Source organism: Atractosteus spatula, chromosome 4 (assembly GCF_055471065.1).
Source record: "Atractosteus spatula isolate fAtrSpa1 chromosome 4, fAtrSpa1.hap1, whole genome shotgun sequence".
In the NCBI taxonomy this organism is placed as follows: domain Eukaryota; kingdom Metazoa; phylum Chordata; class Actinopteri; order Semionotiformes; family Lepisosteidae; genus Atractosteus; species Atractosteus spatula.
The window spans coordinates 20,122,870-20,145,777 of NC_142709.1; the positions used below are offsets into that span (position 1 = coordinate 20,122,870).

Below are 22,908 nucleotides of genomic sequence, written 5' to 3' on the forward strand. Positions count from 1 at the left end.
GCTAAAGTTACCGTCCCAGCTTTGTCACCACCACTATTACGTCGAAATAAAGTTTATTTCGGTTTCGGTAGTTGAATGCTCAGACCCGGAGCCACGGGGGGGCTGGGGGGGATAGGGCAAAACATCCACATAAAATGCATTCACATTCACTAGTTTTGTCTCTCACGTTCACATTGTGTAGGAGTGTTTTATGTATATGTGCGAGGTAAAACTAGTGAATGTGAGAGCGGTTTGTGTGTATGTGAGGGTTAAAACTAGTGAATCTGAGAGCGGTTTGTGTGTATGTGAGGGCAATTTGTGTGTATGAGAGGTAAAGTTTGAATAATGGCCTAAACGGCACCTCATACAAAAGAGTTATCTGTTAATCTGAAAGGAAACTGAGAATTGTGTCATTACTGAAAGAATGGGAGGAGAAAAACGAATGTTTCAAGGTTGAAGGCACTACCTACTGCAGCTAAACACATGAGCCTCACAAGAATAGAAAAAAAATGCAATCTACCATTACAAGTCAACCCTTCATCGACAAAATGGAACCCAAAAGGTAAAAAGCAACAAGGAAAAACATTAAATTCCTTTGACATAAAACACTCAATTTGAAACTTCCAAGTATTAACACTTATAACATGTATGCTACACTGATTTCATGCAGGATATGGTGAGAACAGGGTGTAACACTAGCCTAATTATTCAATTGGTTGTAAAATGGGGAGGCACACATTTAAAGCTTAAAATAGCTACTGTAAATGTAGAGTACAAATTTGAAAATAGTGATAAACTGACATTTCATCTAAAAAGGGAATTTTTTAAAGATGCATTCTATGTAACAGCAGAAAGGTCTGACATTAGTATTCAAAGTGTGCAAACTCACAGATCATTTGTACTAAAGAGGTGAAGATTACAATGCATACTTCACTTAAAAATGATACTTGTTTTTTTAATGTATCAAATGTGTGTTCAGATGAAGAAAAACTATTTACTTTGCACAGAATTCCATTGCTTGCTTTGGGATTATGAAAACTAAGCCACTATATTACAGTATGAGAGACCTGACCAAAAACAGAATTACACATGGATTCATTTTTTTCCAATTTGGCAAACAATCCAGTATAAATAAACAGAGGACAAAATTATGTTGAACATAATTTGTGTAATATGCACATTTAGTATGACAGTCCATTATTCGCTTAAACTAAAGCAGTATTAACAAAAGGCTGTCATCAGCTGTGTACTTAACTATACAACATTACAGTTTGATGTATTTCTGAGCCTTCAACAATAGTTCCGCTGCACAGTGTGTTGTATAAATTAGTTACAGATATTTTATTTATTCATCTCTTACTATAATAAGCAGATTTCTATACACATATCCCTAAAGACAGCTGTAGAACATTCAACAATCAAAAACTGAGGGCAGTTGTTTTACACATAGAAACTTACAAAGCATACAAACAGTACAAGTAAACATTACAAATAAACTTTGAATTAGATAACAGACTTCTACCCATACATATTCATTTTACACCACTCCTCCAGGAATCAACACACTTATAGTATGCACTATATTGTTCCTAATTAAAAACTGATGTATGAACATAGATGTTTTAATATATCCACAGATGCTTTAATGAGTGTGAGGTGTCAGAATGTCAAGACAAGTGAATATTATTAATCAAAACTTTAATAATCAAACTGACACTTATGGGTGAAAGAAGTCAAATATTAGCTCATCTCTTTTCCTCTCAATGGTGACAAGCTTCCCTGTTCAATGACTGCTGACGAGAAGATTCCATATTACATAATGCTGCCACCACCATGTTTAATAGTAGGGACTGGATTGGGTTTGAGCCAGATGTGAATGTTAAGAGCATACAAATGAATAGGTTGAAGTAGGAGTAATTTGGTCATTACGAAAAAAGTCTGTTTTACGCTTTAGTCAGCCTTTACTTTAGCACCTGTGTGGGAGCCTCTGCATTTTGCTAAATTGTGAGTAGCCCTATTGCAATTATGTCAGGGTATCAAATTGATTTTATTATTTACTGTTCAATTATTGAACAGTACAGTGAAGTGTAAAAGTACAGTATTTATTGTACAACTTTGTTAAAAGTAATTAAACATCTCCAATGTTCATTTACTTTAAGTGTCTGCTATATTTGGAGTTTGTTCTAATTACAGGGCTCTATAATTTTATTATTTTTTTATTTTCTATTCATCAATATTTCATTTCACCCTTCCTATATAAAAGGGGAAAGTTGACATTCTCTACCTTAAGGACTGCTAGCTGCTGTTACATTCTCTCTCTGGATCTGTAACCTCCCCCCACCCCCTCCATAACTAGCACACACATCCTTCAACCATAAAAGGACAATAAAAACTGGTGAGCCTGTAATTCTGCCCTCCTGTCCCTCTTTCCTCACTCACCAATACAGCTAAGGAATATAGCTATGGTGATCTTCGTGTTCTGTAGTTTTTGTTTACTGAGTTTCCCACATATATGCTTAAGTATAACAGACTGGATTTATTACATTTATGTGAAAGGGTACCGAGTCTCAATCTACAAACCAAAGCTGATTTCTTCATAAAGTAACTATTAATTTAAACAATACAGGTAGCTCATCCACCTGTAGCCCTCTGCAGACTAGGAAAAGAGGCCGACGAGCTGGAGTTCTTATCCATCTTAAAAAGTCTCTGCTCACTACTACCAGGCTAAATGTCAAATCTACGCCCTCATCCAAACAAGAAGGATGAACTGGCTTTGCTTATGCAATCAACATGAGACTACACTAACTGCTCTGTGTTCTGTCTCAGTGAAACATAGCTGAATTCAGCGGTGCCAGACTCCACGGTGGATATGCAGGGTTTCTCTTTACTACCGGCGGACTAGACAGCTAATCATTTACTTAAGCTCAAAGTTGGAGGTGTCTTTCTATGTGAATCAAAGATGGTTGCCAGACCCTAAGGTACTTCTAAAATACTACTCTCCAGAGTTAGTACCACTTATCATAAATTGCAGGCCTTTTTATCTACCCAGAGAATTTACCTCGGTTGTACTAGCAGCTCTTTATATTTCACCATATACATAGAATACAGCTTCTACTATCCAACAATTAATGGTGAAAATTTACACCCAGATTCCTTCATCATTGTTTCAGGTGATTTTAGCCATGCCAATGTGAGCAAATGTCTCCCCAGATATAAACAGCAGACAGAAGTTGTAAGTTATAAAAAAAAAGTACACTAGATCACTAGACACTTTACTTCTACACCTTCTCCAAGGCATACTGAGTGTTAGTATAAGCCCCTCTTGTCAGATCGTAATGAAGTATTTCTTGTCCCAAGATACAGACCGAGATTGAAAGCAAGTAAACCTACCATAAGAACTGTAAAAGAGTGTTCAGGGATTGTTTATATATCACAGACCACAAATGTTTACAGAGACCTGTTGTGATTTTAAAGAGCTCACAGATACAGTGACTACATATATTCACTTTTGTGAGAGAGTATACGTTCCTTGCAAATCATTCACTGAATATAACAGTAATAATCCCTGATTCAATGGGGAAATCAAAACCCTGTGGGGAAAAAAAACAGGGCTCCAGCTTTTCAATGAAGGTGATGATGCTTTAAAACGCAACAAATATGAATTCCAACATACTGTAAAGAGGGCCAAAGCTGAAAATAAAAACACACTAGAAAACAAACTAATCACCAATGACAGCCGAGGTGTCTGGTGAGGCCTTTAACTAATTACAGACTACAAGGTGAAACAAACTGCTCCAGTTGACGATCCCTTTCTCCCTGACAAGCCGAATAAATTCTACTGCAGGTTTGACACAAAAAACAACATGCAGCAGACTGCACCTAGACAGCCAGTGGAGTCCCTCCTGCCACCATTCTTTAATTCAGGAGCATGGTGTATTTTTTTTTCCACATGCAGAACAGCAGGAAAGCATCTGTGTCCATCCTTGTTTGAAGAACTATACTGAAATCTTGTGCTAATGAGCTTACTACTATTTTTACAGATATTTTCAATCTATCTCTTAAGCTGGCCAAGTTACTGCACTGCTTTAAGATGGCTACAATTATACCAGTACCTAAGATCCACTACGAGCAGCCTCAAAAACTACAGACCAGTAGCCTTTACGTTTGTTATTACTTAAGACTTCAAGCGAGCCAATTTCCTGTCTAATGTGCACTTGGACCAATGTTAGTTTGCTTACAGAAGATGATGTGGTCTCCCTGGGGCTCCGCGATATACAGGGTTAGTCAAAATGTTGTCAACAAGTATACATGCCAATTATTTTACTAAAGTTTTGTTTTCTCCTCCACAGATGGCAAAGGATTGTAAGGTAACTGCTAGACACTTTGACAGTTTATTACAAATTAATTACATGGGTTACTGTGACAAAAAAGGTTTCAAATGAAAGCATAAATATGAAAGTTGTCTCTTTATTGACTAGTTCTGCTTTTAATTATACCTCTCAAGCTTTTTAATAAGCTAGCAGAAATGGGTATTAATCAAACTGTGTTGTTGGCTACTGTATTTCCTTTCTGATAGGAAGTAGGTGGTGAAGCTGAAGGATACCATCTCAAAGCCTCTCACCCTAATTGCAAGAGCTCCTCAGGGTTGTGTTTTAACACCTCTCATTTACTCTCTGTACACAAATCACTATTTCACATTCGGATTCAGTGGAAAATGTTCAAGTTCGATTGATGATACTACTCATAGGGCTATTGTGTTGTTTGGATGCTGTCTATTATTGACTTTATGTTGTATATTTGTATTTTTATTTTTTTAATTTATGAGCTCAACAAACCAAATTCCATGCCAGTAGTTGTAAAAGTAATGAAGCATTGAACTTGAACTATAAAAAAAGATCTCTGCAATTACATTTAGGTTATTTCTTTTCTTGTGTTCACACAACAGCCAAGAAAACGTCACTTCTAACTTATGTAAAATTAGTTTATGTAAAGACTTGAGGAACAGAAGACTTGTATAACATGGTGAGCAAGATATGGGAGGTAAGATATGGTTTTTTAACCATTTTAATGATCTATTTCACCACACTCAAAGGGATATTCAGAATCCTTTAAAGTTTTTTTTATATACCTTTCTCTTGATTTGTGCTTTTCTACAACTTAATTCCCAAGTTGTTTTGAGAGATATTTCATCTCCATTACTGAATTCTTGTTTTAAATTCATTACATAAGTAAGGGATAACAAAGACAAGTGAATTTATTCTAAAATTATGTAAATGATTATTACTGCACAGCGTCCTTTCAACTATAAAAATGTGTTGTAAAGCTGTTAATTACAAAAACAATATATCAGGCAGTATAGTTTAAATGGAATGTATGCTTTATTATTTGTAGTGCATTACACTACAGTAGTAGTAAGGTTCCTGTTTCACTCAGTATTACAGTAACTTGCTATAATGTATCACAGAGTGAAAAGGATGGGTGTTTGGGCACAAAGTATTGTGGGTTGTATAGATGTTAAATTGCATTTATGGGCAAGTGACACCCTGATGCAGTGTGAACTTAGCGTTTCCTGCACTGATCAAAGGCCTGGCCATTATCATACAGTACGATTCAGGGGTAACGTCAAGTGTTGCTAAAAAGATTTATCTGTGCCTGTGATTGAGTGGGGAGGGCCCTAAGAATGTTTACACCTGGTCATCTGTGTACATCCATTTCGTGAATGTGCATGGGCAGTTGGCTCCTTCTATACCCAAAGCTTCACTAATGCACTTCCACCTCCTGGGCAAAGAGTCAAGAACCCTTGTTAAGAAGGCTTAAAAAGCCCCAGGCAAGACTTTTGTAAGAAGGAAGGTTTGCAGGACTGATTACAGCATTGGACCCAGGAGAGGACTCAGAGACCAAGGAATTAACACTGAGCAGCCGAGGAAGGCTCTGGCATCATCTGCCCCACACCTCACCCTGACACTGGACTGCATTATTTAAGGACATTTGTATGGTAACTGGGGTCCAATGGGGAGCTGATGGCTGGTCCAGAATGTGTACCTTTGGAGATGGTTTTGTAAAATGTCCTGGGTAGACAGTGAGACACTTAACTGTTGTGATCACTAGAAAATAAAAAAGGGCACTTAAACCATAGCACTGTATGTTGCTGGTCTGTGTATGCACTGGTGATTCTGGGAGATGAACAGAACCTGTGGTTAGGGAAGATGAGTCCTAGATCCCTTTATAATTGATAGATGGTATAGGCATCTGCAAAGAACTGTACTTTGCTCAATTCAGTAAATTCAGTAAAGTCAATTCAATTCAGTGATGTACTGAATTGAGGGATCACACAATTTGTAACACATGCAAAACAATCTGCTCCAAAGAAATCATGATGAGGCTGAACTGCATTTAACCTGTCTAAGAGACTCTTTAGTACACCTTTGATAATCCGTGTTATGTTAATACAAGAGGGAAATATTGTATTCAATACAAGGCTTTTCTGAATTTATTTTGTAAAAGTCACAGTGAAGCATGGTTGAGCGATTAGTTCTTAACTAAGAAATAAAATTAGATCAGAAATAAAGCTACAATGGTTTAGAATAATTGTTGACTTAAGAAATTAATTAGAAAACAGTCTTATAATTGTGTTAATGATTACATAGAATAAAAGGGAGATAAAATGACAAATAGGAAGATATGAGTATAAATTAATGACCTTAATACTAAATAAACTTAATACTTACCACTACTCCAAACTGCTCTGGCTCAGAAAGGTTGGCATATTCCTTTTTAAACTTAGCCAAGGCATTTAGTTGCTCCTGCTCAGGCAGATGTTTAACTAGGTTCTGAAGATGAAGAACACAGGGAGACTGAATTAGAAACAAGCTCATTTGAGAAAAAAAAATACAGTCTGTAACAAATGTTGCAACAATCATGAGTAATCATTTGATTTATAAAACCACAGACTACAGTTTACTAGATGATCTCCTCTCATTTGTAAACTTTTCTTAAACAACCTACATATAAAATATTATATAGTTGTTATATATGTTTCTTGATTATTGTTAAGTCACCTTCAGCTGTATGTTTTCTGAATAGAACATTAATCTTCAAGGAAATTAGACATCTTAGAAATACATACTGTTTACAATAAATTGCACAGAAGCTAACACATATGCAGCACTAAAAAGTGTACTTCCAAGATTACTGATAGGAAACAGTAAAAAATGTCATAAAAATATGTAATGCTTAAATACTTAGTGACAACAAAAATGTGATATAATGTAAAAGAAAATTAAAACAATCATACACTGTGTGCTATGAAATTGCTTTTTGTAATTCTGTATTTTTGTTTGTAACTATTTATTTTTCTATATGAGGTCAGGATACAAAAAATACATTAATGAAAATGTGTGCTTTCATATCATTGTTAAAACCTTAGCACATTACATAAATTAGAAAAAAAACAATAAATACAGGTAAAAAAACTTTGTGGAAGCCTCTTGCATTAAAAATTAAGAACAAAATTAACAAAAAACTACATGAGAATTAAGTCTCGTATTTACTTAAATTGGTTGCTTAACACCATAGCAATTACAAGGCTGAATACTGGCTACCAATAATTGATATACTATTCTAAAAACATATACAGTATATATATATCTGTATATTGAGAATTAAAAGATAATTACAAGTAATTAGTGAAAATGTACAAAAAGTAATCCCTTAGACAAAACTTGTAACCATAAGATTTCTTTTTAAGAAAACGTTCCCCAATGCTGCTTATACTACACAAATTCATAAAGATTTTATTTAGAAAAACATATTTTTGCAGCAGATGCGCTGATATTGTATTGAACATTGTATTGAACATAGGTAAATTCATTATGATAATTAGCACTTGTCATTAACAGTGTTGATAAACATAAGGTACACTGTAAAGTTAGTAGTATGTAGCCACAAAGCTGTATACGCTGTGTGCAATGAATGTTTTGAAACCTGGTTGAAGATGCAATCTTGTGGGATTCTGTTGTATTCCTCTTGTACAACCTGGACAAGCATTTGCCTGTTCGTTGTTATCCAATCCCTAGATGTTCAATGGCTCAATGGCGAGGGCACCCAATGACATACTGAAACTTTCACATTTTCATCTAACATGGAAGCCAAAGTTGCACAAGTAGCTTAAAGGTGTGCGCTGTACAGTTAGAACAGCCATAAGAAAGGCAGCATGTGAAGTTTAAGGTCTTGATCAGTATGCATTCAGGTCATCAATTAATATATTTGAACTACTGTAGTGTCTAGATTCTCTTGCTCAGATGGGCCTTTCCATCGATTAGATTAAAAGGAATACCAGTCATATCACCATCGCTGAACACTTCACTACCAGGTAGGCTGATAAGTTGTAAGCCAGTTTGAAGCTCAAAACACCAAGCCTTCCATCTGGTTTCTCAGTGAATCAGGGGCTTTTGTGCTACAACTCAATGAACATGAGTTAGAAAGATAAAAACCTGCAAAGCAGCTGGCCCAAATGGTATTTCACCCCAAACTCTCAAAACCTTTGCAGATCACTTAACTCCCTTATTCATAGACATTTTCAACCTGTCACTGTCCCTGTCTATCATACCAACATGCTTCAATTAAACCACCGTGGACAGTGCCACCATCCAGAAAACCAAGGTGACATGCCTGAATAACTACCACCCAGAAGCACTCACTTCTGCGGCTAAGAAGTGTTTGAAAATGACTTACATTAAATGGTGCCATCTCTCTGGTTCTACACATTGTCCTTGAACACCATGACAGGCAGGACACCTATGCCATGATGCTAATAACTGATTAAAGCTCTACCTTAATACAATTGTTCTCTCCAAACTGAAGCTTAAAGACCTGGGCCTGTGTAACTCCATGTGCAACTGGATACTGGATTTTCTAATGGGCAGAACATAGGTGGTAAAGATAAACAACAAAATCTCATCCACACTGTCTCAGAACACTGAAGCTCCTCAAGAATACTCAAAAGTACTCGCTCCTTGCTTGGGACAAATACAGAAACAACCATATCATCAAATTTAACACATAACATCACAGTACTTGATCTGATTAGTAATAAAGACTAGTCTACATACAGCAAGGAGGTAGCAGATCTGATGTGGTGTTGTGACGATAACCTAGACCTGAATGTCACCAAGACAAAGGAACTCATTGTGGACTTCAGGAGATGTAAAGAGGGTCACAATCTGATCAACATCAGTGGAAATTGTTAGTTGTTTCAGATTCTTTGGATTGCATATTTCTGATGACCTCATGTGGACCCACAATACTGAAAGGATTCTGAAAAAGGCACAAAAGGTCCTCCACTTCCTGAGGTGTCTGAGGAAACGCAAGATGAGTAAGAGGATACTCTTGAGTTTTTATCATTGCACCATGGAGAGTGTCCTGACTGGTGGCATCACAGTATGGTATGACAACACAACCACATGGGACAGAAAGGCCATACAGAGGGCTGATAAAATAAAGCCTGTGCCATTATACTGGATTATAATGACCATGGACACAAAGTGATCAAACCTCTATGGTCTGGCAGGTGGCACTACAGCATCAAAACACAGACCTCCAGGTTCAGAAACAGTTTTAATCCCTAAGTGGTATGAGTCTTGAATAGGTAACAAGTAAATGCAAAATGACTGACTACTAGCTACTACCACTAACTGGTGAATGTTGCATTTTTGTCATGCATAGTAAACGTTTTTTGTTCTGGATTGTATATTAATTATTATATAACTATTTATTAGTGTATATACTATACATGGTACTTTGTATTTTATGGTACACTGAAAGATACTGTCTTTGCACTTCTCGTCTACTGCTTTTATTCTTTCTGCTTTCACCTGTCTTTACACTAAGAAAATAAGTGCAAATAAGAATTCCAATGTACTTGTTATAAAAGGCAAATAAACTTTGAACTTGAACTAGTTTGTTTTATACAACAATTACCACAGTGTTCTACAAATGTGCATCAACAACTCACTGACATCCATCAGGTTGGTCAAAACAAAAGCTTGGTTCATTTTAAATAATAAAACCACAAGAGAATATATAAATACAGATGCAGCCATTCAAAATGCGCGGGCGATACCGCATTATTTTCCGGTACGCTGTACGCAGTCTACCGCAAGTTACCGGTAAATACCGCAAGTTACCGGTAAATACTGCTAGCAAAATAATAGTATCCGGAATTTCCGCAAGGTGGAGCTAATAAAACTCAACCTCTCATGTTTGAGCTGTAGCCATCAAAGTCTTTAACGAAGATATTACTAATAGTATTAATAATAAATGACCTTGGACAAGCTGTAAACTCAAAGTATTGCCCTGGTCCACATTCTTTTTTTCATTGACCGTCTTTGTAAAAGTAACACCACAGCATTTCGCAATCACGCATTTTTTTCCAATCATGCAAAGTACAGTAATTTTTGAGAATCGATTCACCATGCCTTACACATGCTCATAAAAGAGATTGATTTAGGAACATAAACATATTACCGTATGCAAACTGTACTGTATACAGTGTAGCGGCAAGGCTTAATAATAAGGCAGAATTAAGTGTTTCTGAGCTTCCCAAATGAGGCCCCATTTCTCTGTTCATCTCTGTGGTGCAGCCACAGAGAGACCATTAGTGCAGGGTGATTTAAGGTCCTAGGACAGCTCCCAAAGGGGGATGCACTTAGCTAAGCCTGGCTATCATGATCAATGGTCATCCATTGGCGCCTATCTGTCTAGGGAGTGCCAGATGGACATCTGGACTGCATTCCTAAGTGTCAGGAGTAAGTGACTCATATCTCACCTTGATCAACCAATCAGGGACTGGTAGGGCCGAGTAACCCACGTGGGACTCTGATGCCCATGGAACTTTCAGCCAATCAACGAGCTGAAGTTCCTCCAGGTAAAAACAGGCAACACAGAGAGCCTGAGAGATTCAGTAAGATTCAGGAGTGGACTTCTGTGGACTGTAGTAAAAAAGGGAATTCAAAGGAGAATTCCAGGGCAGGACGGCCCAGGAGCAGAAGGCTCCCAAGGGCAGGACATTCTCGCAGCGCGCCTCCTGACCATCCTGAGACTCAGCCCGGACAACCACGGAACGGCCAGTGTGTCCGAGTGCCAGAACTTTCCTTTGTTCTAAGAGTCTAGAGCGGAGGTTGCCAGAGAATAACCAGAGGATCCACCCGAGGTTAGCACCAGCAGCAGGCCTCGTGAACAGGTCAGAACTGTGGACAACTGAATCACTATTCAGAACTAGCTCTTCATCAGGAACGAACCGGTCCTCTTCCTGACTTGCTGGGACCCACAGTCATCTTTTCTCCTGTGCACAAACTTTGCTAGTTAAAGCCAACACTAACTAGCCGGTCAGTGAGCATCAGCAGCGCACCGTCGCAAGCCGCACAGCACAGCCTGGCACGGAGCCAGAGAGCGCGGATTGGACAGCAACAGCCTGCAACTGTTTCTTTGTGCCCGCAGGAGATCTGAATCCCCAGAGATTGGATGAGTATTCAACTTCAATGCATTACAGCTCGAGAATTCAATTGTTATCCCAACCAGTTGATATCAATTTAATTCCTAAGAGTTATGTACTTGTTTTGAGTATCTAATGTAGAAGTTATAACCAAGTTCATTTATGAAACGGTCTAAATGAATGATATACTGAACGTATGTCCTCATGATATATGTAACTCTTTGTAACTGAATGAATATATATCTTTTGTATTCTGATAACCCTCTCGATAAGATCTGTTAGGTTTATATGCATATTCTATGTATTAATAAATGTATCCTCGTGTATTAGTACCTGTGTGTGTGCGTTGTTTGAGTCGCATGTCGCATGGTTGGATTCTAAAGCCATCAAAAGAATCAACTTTGTGATTTACTGCTACAATTGATAATTGTCTCAGTAAATGCCCAAACCCTACAGAACTGGTGCCTTCAGAGAGCCACTACATTTACATTTTGGCCAACGTTACATATTTGGCGTCCCTGAGCCAGTTTTCTTACATATTTGGCGTCCCTGAACGGCTATGAAACATTACAACAGTATGTATACGTATATTTAATGTCTTAACTGTGCCCGTTTAAGTATTGAATATTTATATGGAATTTTACCACTGAAGGGAAATCTTAGTGCCTGAGCATAAAAAGAATAGGAGCATACTGCAACGCGTGTGAAGGCCATAAACGATATTAATTTTGGAACATAAACATACAGTATATGGCTGGTCTCGGTACTTTAAAGAAAACATACACGAAACATGGTTTCATTATGACCAGAATCGGTCTTGAGATATTTTTAACTTGATTTACAGTATTTGAGAGGTATGTCTTGACACCGATACTACGTAAGTACTGCTCACGTACTGTATATGTTTCTAGGTTTATATTATGCATTTCATACGGTCAAATTACTTTTGAGCAACTGATAAGAAGCGTGAAACGGTATGCCCAGGGCGTTTTAGTTTCGTTTTGTCCGGGGACTGCTTTAACTATATCGCCGTGGATTGATTAGAGATATCAAGTACATACAAGTCATTTTTTAAATGTTGTAGTTCGTCTTGTAAAAATGTTACGAGAACATCATCTGTCAACAATTACACAGGTTATGTTTCCATATTGCGGATTTTGGTTACGTAATATTATTTTCTAATTTAACGTTGTGAATATATGATTTGGGCAAACAGAGCCGCAAAGAAGTACATTGTGGGTTGTTGTTTTTTTTTGCAGTTTTATCTAGAACAAGCGATGCTTAAACCTTTGTCTGATTCTTGTGAAACTATCCACACGACAGTTACCCACAGTAGGAGTTGACTTCAGTGATGTCACTGATGGGATGTTTCTAAAAATCCATCCTCTGTAAAACATCTTCTCTAGTTGTCCTGCATATGTATTCGCTAATGAAGCTGTGTGTTCTGAGCCTGGATCTCTACATTTCTGTATGAACCAGCTTAGAGGGCTAAAGACAGCTTGTGTTTAAATTGAGTGCAAGGTAATTTATGCTTCTAAAGTCATGGTCAGCATTTATTATTGTACTGTGCTGTAAACTTGTTCTGTGCCTAGTCACATTATTTTATAGCGTTTTTATAGCGTTATCAAATCTGGTGGCGCTGTGTGTTAGTTTCCTGACTCCCATGTCACATGGTCTGTGATTGAATCCCATGGAACTACTGTACAGTATCACTTTATTTTTTAACAAACATTTCTTTGAAAAAATGAAACGTTTCCCTTGGTCAGAGATTAAAAAAAACCTCACTCGCACCAAACAAATTTATATTTCTAAATATCACAACATGATCGAATTTAAGTCTTTTTAATAACAATGAATAGTCACCTATGCGTTACAAAATAAACATTTATATTGATTTGAATCGCATTTTGATTTAAATCGTAAACGCGTGCTTAAATATATGTGTTTAAAGGCGATATACTGTATAAAAGCGCTGATTCTTATGGAGTGTGTTCCGCCGGGGATTCAAAAAATTTATTTTTTTTAATCACGTATCTAAGGAAAATTGCAGTATAACTTTGTTCATGCACAAACAGTGGCATGTTACATTATAATTTGGGTGTCTCCCCTTGCCAGAAAGCTCTAAATTGCATTTTGAGTGCGGTTTTTGACTTTTTCTAAATTGCAACCCATAAATAAAGCTGATAAAGCTTAGACTAACTGTATTCTAAACTGTATTACAACGTAAATTGCAAAAATGCACTTGGAATCTCTCCAAGCCTTCCTACGAAAATTATTTAAACTGCGACACTGATCATTCATCTCTAAATAAACTTTATTTTATATAGCGTTTTAGGCGAATAGGTAATTAGATTGCTCATAAACCTAATCGCTTTTTCTACATAAACACAGCGTGATTGCTCTCTGAAAATGCTTTTCCTTTATATTTAGGCTCAGATTTCAACTATAGATCGCATTATTATAAACTTTCTTGGAAAAATGTCTTTTATGTAAACCATGTTTGCTATTAATTCATTTAGGGCTAAAATACGTTCATTGTCTTCCAATCGAGTCGAGTTGACATTAGAAGCCTGCCACTCCCGGACTGTTACACCAACGCATTAGCATATTAAAGCGACTTAATTGAGGTGCCCAGCTACCAGTTAACACTGTACTTCCTACTTTAAAAATACTTGTGAAACCGGTTTAATTTGTCACAGCCAGCACTCCTGCAGAGAGGGGGTTGTACTCGTAAAGTAGAAGCAGGCGAGATTTCCAGCGAAAGACACCTCCCCCCCCCTCAAAAACCCAGTAAGCAGTAAGGCTTTATGTTGAAAATTGAAGTGGATTTTGTTTATGATAAAGAGGAGAAACTGGGATGGGAGGAGGGTTTGGTTTTGCATAAGGGGCGGGATTATGATAATTGGAGGAATTTGCGAGAGTATAATGGTTTGATATATTTGATTTTGTATTGTGGTCGTTATCTATGTTTTTGGTTGGTATTATGTTTATATGGTTGTTTTTGTTGGTTGGTTGTTATTATGGTTATTAATAATACGATCTATAGTTGAAATCTGAGCCTAAATAAAAAGAAAAAGCAAGTGATTAGGTTTATGAGCAATCTAATTACTTATTCGTTTAAAACGCTATATAAAATAAAGTTTATTATTAATTTGCTGGACAGAGCGGTGAACATTATTATGCATAAGACAAAGATAACGATCCTGATCAGTTTAGAAATCTGTGTACGCTGTAAGGTTTTTACTTCTTAAACTTTTAAAATACACGTTTCGAATAGAAAGAAATCCTCTTCCTGGTACAGTCGCATGAAGAGAGAGGCGAAACAGCCCTACACAGCCCTGTCGCAGTACACGAATATAATCATATCGTTATTAAATTCTTTAGATACGCGATTCCATATTATATTAGCAGAAAAGCTTAAACTACCACTTTTTCAAACGCTATTTCACATGTTAGTTAAATTTAATTTATTTATATATTATATATTTATATCTCTGACCAAGGGAAACGTCTCATTTTTTCAAAGAAATGTTTGTTCACAACGGCGACTGTCAGAAGATAGGACACAGCGGCTCAGGCACCCGCTGAATGGAAAAGGGGCACTTTAATGTTCTGTATGGCTAATACTAAAGCCAATACTAATATTCAATACTTTAATATCCTTTTCTGTATGTTTAACAATAGTGGGTACTGGCCTAATTCGTCCCTGCTCCCGTTGTTAGGTGTTAATGTGTTGTTAAGTGTGAATTTGTAGCTGTTTCCCCGGGGTCTGGCTTTTTTTCTGGAAAACCATAACTGGTCTTGTCCAGATTGACTGTCGGCGCCCAGGTCTGACAGTGCTGCTCCAGCAGTGCCAGGTTCTGGCGCAGCCTCTGTTCTGTGGGCGACAGCGGGACCAGGTCGTCTGCACAGAGCAGGAACTCGATTTCCATAATTAATGCAGATCAGTAAATCAAGGGACAAAACAATTATTGCACCCGGGTCCTCAATGGGCTTTGACGTGCTAATGCGTTGGTTTAACAGTCCGGTTGTGCAAACGTTTTTAAAATCATATCGTTATTAAATTCTTTAGATACGCGATTCCATATTATATTAGAAGAAAAGCTTAAAACTACCACTTTTTCACACGCTATTTCACATGCTAGTTAAATACTTCGATGCTTGAAATGTTTAGAGAGAAATGGAATACCGGTGTGTATTTTTCCTTTAAAGTACCGATTCCTGGAATCTGACTGGCTGACACCCTTCTGAAGTGGTTCCATAAAATCTGGTATACGGAAAAGAAAGCATTGATAAAAAAAGCCTGGATTCTCATGTATCTCATACAAGTATCTTTTAATACAGTCTTTGCTGTGCTCTTGAGCATCCTTGTGATATTTTGAGCTCTAGTTGAATGATAAGTGTCGCATTTTAAATCATTTTCGTAGTTAGAAATTATGAAATTAAAAGCAAGGGAGTTTTTATGCCCGTTGAAGTAAAACAAAATAACTGACAAAGTATGGCTTGGACAGATTCCAAGTGCTTGTACAAATGTGCTAAAGAAATTATACTTTGAGTATACAGCTTGTCCAAAGTCATTCATTATTAATACTATTAGTAATATCTTCGGTAAAGGCTTTGATGCATAAATATTTCTGATAAAGGTAGGTTGTGTACTTTTGTCCAGCTGAGCAATCTTGCTTTCATAAAATATATACGCGATTCAATATTATATTCCCTTTTAATCAAATTCTAAAAGTATGCCTGTTGACTCCGGTATCTCTTTATTTAAAGACTTCGATGCTTAAAATGTTTAGGGAGAAATGGAATACTGGTGTGTATTTTTTCTTTAAAGTACCAAGACCAACCATATACTGTATGTTTATGTTCCAAAATTAATATCGTTTATGGCCTTCACACGCGTTACAGTATGCTCCTAATCTTTTTATGCTCAGCTACTAAGATTTCCTTTCAGTGGTAAAATTCAATATCTACAACGGGCACAGCAAAGACGTTTACTGTAAGTCTTTCTACGACAGACCAACGGACCACAAGTGCCCCTGTCGGTCAACCAATCACGTACTGCGGTGCCTCGCGTCATCTTGCGTCACAATGCGCGACGCCACCTGCAGTACGTGTCTGTAACGCGCACTTTGAATGGCTGCATCTGTATACAGCCAATGAGGTCCTTGAAAGTGCCCACAGACAAGTGCATATTAAAAAATGCCTGAGACATGTTCAGAGGTCAGGACCTCTAACTGAATAGAAACAAATCTTGTGACCTGTGTTTGATTAGTGCTGTCATTGTCCTCATATCATATTTACTGTACAGACCTCAGATGCCAGCAGACACTGGTCCAAACACATAAATCAACTGAGCACATTTTCTCTTGCTTTAATTTGGTTATACACAAGGGTCTTATGTCTGTCTCTTTTTTAGAATTCAGACAAGTGGAAATTGCATAAGAGACATTGAAAGGGCTTCTGCAACTTATTTAGGTGAGAAATTTTGATAATAAATGAACCATGACAACATTTTCCTGCTCTACTTATTTCCCTACTTCACTCAGATTCATAACATGACTAGTATTGTAAACACCTTCTAAGTGTCAAAAATGAGAGATATACATATTAAGCAAATTACAAAATAGTTATCTGTCAAACGTCTAAGCAACAATTCTCATAACTCAAAATATTAAGGCACTCATAAAATATTGCAGTTTAAGACGGAGTTCAACAGTGCATACTAAGCAGATGATAATCACCTTTTCAGAATTTCTCATGATAGCAAACTACCTACATAGTAAAAAAAAATCTGTCACTCCATGTTTTCATGAGCACATTTTTCTTACAATTGAAGATACCATATTCTGTATATGTGAACAAGATGGACAGATATTTAAAATTACACTGAAAGAAATCCCTTTGCACCTTGAGAAGCAAAATATTCTGTAGATGAATACCTGTATCATAGGTTCCGTCAGTTGTTCTTCATCCACCTCTAATATCATTTGCTTGATTTCTTCATAAGGCATCCGGAAGGAACCCAAAAAGATTGCTGTATAAATATAAACGAGGAGCATGAGAACAATTATAAGAAATGATCTGTTTAATTCCATCAGGTGAATTTACTTGCATAAGCTGCATTTATACAGTAGTTGCCTAGATGCACTGTGAAATCATATTACACCAACATGCACAGAAAATAAGTAATCTTTCTGATTAAATTAGAGTAGGTATGAGGTTTCAATTTCACATTGAAATAACAAATAATTTACAAATAATCACTGGACACATTATCTCTATAATGATGTTTTAACCCCAGTGTTTTAATGTCCATCAGATCTTCTCAAAAATTTTAGGATGGCAATAATTAATAATTACATTATGCTATGAATGAATGGACCTGAGATTCTATGTTTATTATGAAAAAGTGTAGTTTATACTCTAGTTCATTTTTGTCTCCAAATTAAAAAATATATATGAAAAGGGGACAGTTCATTTACTTCAAAACAGACAAAAACATATTCATAATGCAGTGCAGGCAACAGTCTTGCCAATACAAAGGTATAAACAAATACCCCTTGTGTATTATCAATGTGTTTTTCATGCAAGAGATCTGTATCATTAGGACAGTATTCACGGCATTCTAGTTTTCATCTGCATAATTTATTACTTTGACTTAGATGATTAGCCTCATTTTCATTTAATACTGGAAACAAAGGTCACATGCCTTCTTGATAAAACTCGATGAACTACTTAAATCAGTATCTATTCAAGTATCTTCACAATTGTATTGCTCAAAAGAGGATCATTAATAACTCTAAGCCCTAAATGACCATTTGAGGAGGGACACCTTTGGTCAGGAAACCACTGGGACCACAACACACACATTAAAGTTTACATCACCCCTCCAATGCACAGAGCTTTACAATCCTCTTAAGGCACATTTCACTGCCAGATCTCTGTTCCTATCAAACTTCCTCAGTCTAATGTTTTGTGCAGCTGCTCTGTATAAATGTTGCAATGAGCTTGGAACATGTTTGAGACTAAAATTAAGGGGGAAATACACATCACATACACATTACATACCAAATACAAAACTGTTGACGATTTTTTTTGAAAATATGCTTCAGTGAAATAAATGAACAAAACTGGAAACTCCATTAAGATTTATGTATTCATTCGGCCATTTGTTATTGTTGTGGGAAAATAAATATTTAAAGAATCAAGAATGTTTTTCTTCTTTTGTTAAACAAACTTGTGTTTTTATTGAAAAATAAAGGTGACCAGGTAATACCTATGCACCATTATTTCATTTTTACAAATTCTGTTTCCAAATTCTGTTAAGAATATAATAATAGAAAACAGAAGTGCAGATATGTGGTGAACAATCTAATCTGGGTAATACAATTAGTGGATTATCTCAGGAATCTGTGCTTTAGATTCTGGTATAGTTAGGAAATGAGTTATGTTTGCAAAAGATACCAAATCAGAAGGATTAGTGAACAATGTCAAAGCAATAAAATAATTTTGATTACAAAAAAATATAGATGTTCTGAATCCATACAGAAAACATTAATCAGATGCATTCCAGGACTTAAAAGAATGCCCTTCAAGCACTGACAGACTAAAAGAACTAAAACATTACAGTCATAAAAAGATAAGACCCGATACAAGTACTCAAAATGCTCAAAATATTAAGTCAATGCAGTGGACGTTTTCAGTCACAATGCACAGTGAAACAGGAGTCAGAGGACAGACAGAAATGAAAACTTTATTGAAGTGCATTTAAATCTGAGAAAAAGAGGCATTTATTTATCCAAAAGGTTGTGGGAGTATCTAACTAGCTATGTGGTTAAAGCCGAAGCCCTGGCTTCCTTCAACAAAGAGCTGCACGAGATCCATGTACAAATAAGGTACTATCAAATGTGCCAGAATGGCTGAATGGTCTGCTCTTGTTAAATTAAATTAAATCTGTTTAAGACTTCAGAAATCAGTTATGCAAGTCTGTCAATGTAGGATATTAATTAAAGCCTGGTTATACAACTGGTTAAATTTTTATGGACCGATTCCAGTGAAACTACATCATGTTTGCAAGTGGCAACCTGAAACAATATTCTAAATAAGGTCTTACATATTCTATAATTTTAATGTATCATCCCCTGATTTAAATTTTATGCTTCCATCTATATCTCGTAACATATTGTTTTCCTTTGTTATTACAGTCCCACATTGTCTATATGTAAATGATCTGTCAACATAAATACCAAAGTCTTTTTCACAAGCAAACTCCTCAAGCTCAGTGTTTCCTATTTTGCATCTATATCCATCTATAGACTATGCTTTTGCTATGTATAAATCTTTTCTACACTAATAGTAATCAGCCAGTGTGAATTCTTTTTAAATCGTTTGTAATCACTTTGTCTGCTTCTACAGTTTTTGCTAATCCTCCTGTTTTGATACTGTCTGCAAACCTGACAACTTACTAACAACACCTGGATCTAGACATTGGATATAAATCAGGGAAAACAGTAGCCCTTGTACAGATCCCTGCAGTACTCCGCTAATACCCAAATAATAGCATTCACCTAATATTGCTACTCTGATTTCAATCCATTAACCAGTTCAGTTCAAACATACATTTCCCAAATTGTAATTCTAATTTTAATTTGCAAATTATTTTATTGCAATTAACTTAGAAACTTATAATTTAAAATAGCATTTTCACAATACTGTATAAAAATTCCATATTGTATGTACAGTGTCAAGTGTTACTGTAATAGAATAAAAAAATACTTAAGCAAAACAACCTTTCTTAAAATCCATGTTGACTGTCCCCTAGCCTCTTATTTTCATATAGATGATACACTAGTTTAGTCCTAAATATTGCTTCCATCATATAATGAAACAAATATCTCTGAACCTTTTGAGTAGACATAAGTCTCAATCGTACTGTGTCTTATAAAAAAAAACAAACTGTGAAATTAAACAGAGGACAAACATTTTCCATCACCCTGAAACTCACAACTGGCAAAAAAATAAAAAATAAAAATAAAGAAGTCCTCCAAAGTTGGGGGGTAGAGGTGGGTAAAAAACAACAACAACTGGGAACCACTGAAGCTAAGCAGGTGTGAGTCTGGTCAGTACCTGGTTGGGAGAACTCCTGGGAAAGACTAATGTTGCTGCTGGAGGAGGTATTATAGGGGCCAGTAAGGGGCACTCACCCCGTAGTCTGTGTGGGTCCTAATGCCCCAGTATAGTGATGGGAACACTATACTGTTAAAAGGCGCCGTCCTTCGGATGAGATGTAAAACCGAGGTCCTGACTGTCTGTGGCCATTAAAAATCCCAGGGTGTTTCTCAAAAAATGTAGGAGTGTTACCCTGGTGTCCTCAATTAATTTCCCCCTGGCCTTTACTATTGATGGCCTCATAATAATCCCCATTTATGAATTGGCTCTTCTCCTCCCCACTGATAGCTGATGTGCGGTGAGCGTACTAGGGCACTATGGCTGCCGTTGCATCATCCAGGTGGATGCTACACATTGGTGGTGGTGGAGATTTCAGTGGAGCATCCCGAAAAGCGCAATATAAGGGTAAGGAATTAATTAGACTTTAGTAATATCAAAGCCATGTTGCTATTTCATCTAAAACAATTTAAAAACATGGTCCTAACCTTACCTAGAGAATATGAATAACTTTACATCAGTTTATCACAAAAGAAAATAAATATGCTGTAAGAGCTTTACTTACATAGGTTCTGAGCTATCTTAGGATCCAAGACTTTGAGCTCTTTAATTCTTTTTTTGATAGCTTTATTCTCCTCCAGTTCTTCCTCCTCTTTTTTGGCTGCAAAGTAATCACACATTAACAAATATTAATTCCTCACACACCCCAGATCCATATGTTCTTCCTCATTAGCTGGGCAATTACTAGAGAAAAAAAAAACATGAGTCATAATACGTTAGTAAAGGTTTTTACTTATGTGTACGGTTCAAGAACAGCAGATGTAATGATTTTTCTTTAGGGGAAAGGAATAATGAGAAATGTATAAAGAAATACATGTTTCACAAATTAAAAAAAATAGCTAATTACTTTTAATTGTATTTAATAAAAATAAATATAAAAATATTATATTTATATTTTCTTAAATTGTGTTCATTTACATTTAATCAGAACATCTTAAAAACAAGCGATTAATAATGTAAAAGGTAGCGATAACACTTGTAAAAGTAATTGATACACCTGGGGTTATCTGACGTGATGACCTCAATGGAGATGAATTACTAGATGCCAGCAATTAAGCAATAATTGTGTATTTGAACATATGCCTCTCAGAGCCTTTTGCAGGTTGTTTTTGCATGCAAGCATTCTGCTGACCATAATAAACGTTAACTGTATAAGTCTTTTAAGTCTTTAGAAAGATAAGTAAATCTTTGAATTTAAAGAATAGGATACTGTAAACACTCAAATATCATTAAAGTTAATTCATTTAGGTGTTATCTTGAGTGTTAAGATTAGCATTAAATCTTAACCTATTAAGAGTTGAACAAAAACATTACACAACAACATTACACAACGCAGTGGGTTTCTTCAAGCAATTGACTCAGTTGCCTTTTATAACAAAAATAAACTTTTGATTCCCCGTGCCTTTTCTAATGAAATACTTCTGATATTCGATTTATTAGGGCAGAACACAAATTCAGAATACAAAAATTGCAATCTCAATTACTCAGTTCTAATCTCAATACAGTTTAAAATGATTTTGTAAAGATTCATTTTTACTGGTGTTAAATCTCAGCTTTACACATACTGTATCAATGTACAGTCTGTTTTCTTTTACTGTGACAATTTCAGCAGTGTTACACATTGCCTTTATCCTGATTTTACATTTTCTACTACACAACAAGATACAAAATAGAAAATAATTTGGTACACTTTCTGAAATAAAAAGCTGCAAAGAATATTGTCATATTTCTTTTACAAGAAAGAAACATAGTGGTTAATATACAGTATTTCCCTGACATATGTTGTATGTTTTGTTTTAGCTCAGAGATAATGTTACTGGACATCTTTTTAAATAAAAGCAGAAAGCAATTCAGATGGTCTTCTGCTTTTATTACTAGGAGAAAGAAAAAAGAACACAATTCGTTCAATAATCTTCAACCCTAGAATTTCCATTTGCCTTGTGTCGAACAGTACAGCGCATAGAGGTCTTCAATGCAAACTTAATTATTTAAGACACCAGATTAAGAGAACAAAATGTGTATCCCCAGAGGTAGATGGATAATTGTCTTGTGCACTAATTATTGTGTTTGACCAGGCATATAGGATTAGGAAAGTTTAAAATGTTAAGTTAATCTTATAAAAGTCAAGTCCATTTGATTTTGGATTACACAAAATTCTTGCTTCATTAATTAATGTTAGAAGTATTATGAACGTTAAGAAATTTATAGTG

At 36.1% G+C, this 22,908-nt stretch overlaps 1 protein-coding gene across 2 annotated transcripts in view; it reads right to left on the reverse strand.

Moving 5' to 3' along the window:
* diaph3 (diaphanous related formin 3) overlaps positions 1–22,908 on the reverse strand; it is a 458,904-nt gene that overhangs the window by 147,752 nt on the left and 288,244 nt on the right. For both annotated transcript variants that reach the window (XM_088913166.1, XM_088913165.1), the window contains 3 exons: positions 21,204–21,299; positions 17,413–17,507; positions 6,708–6,809 (listed from right to left, as the gene is read on the reverse strand). In XM_088913166.1, coding sequence (XP_088769292.1) covers positions 6,708–6,809; positions 17,413–17,507; positions 21,204–21,299 — 293 coding nt within the window. The remainder of the gene's footprint in view (positions 1–6,707; positions 6,810–17,412; positions 17,508–21,203; positions 21,300–22,908) is intronic.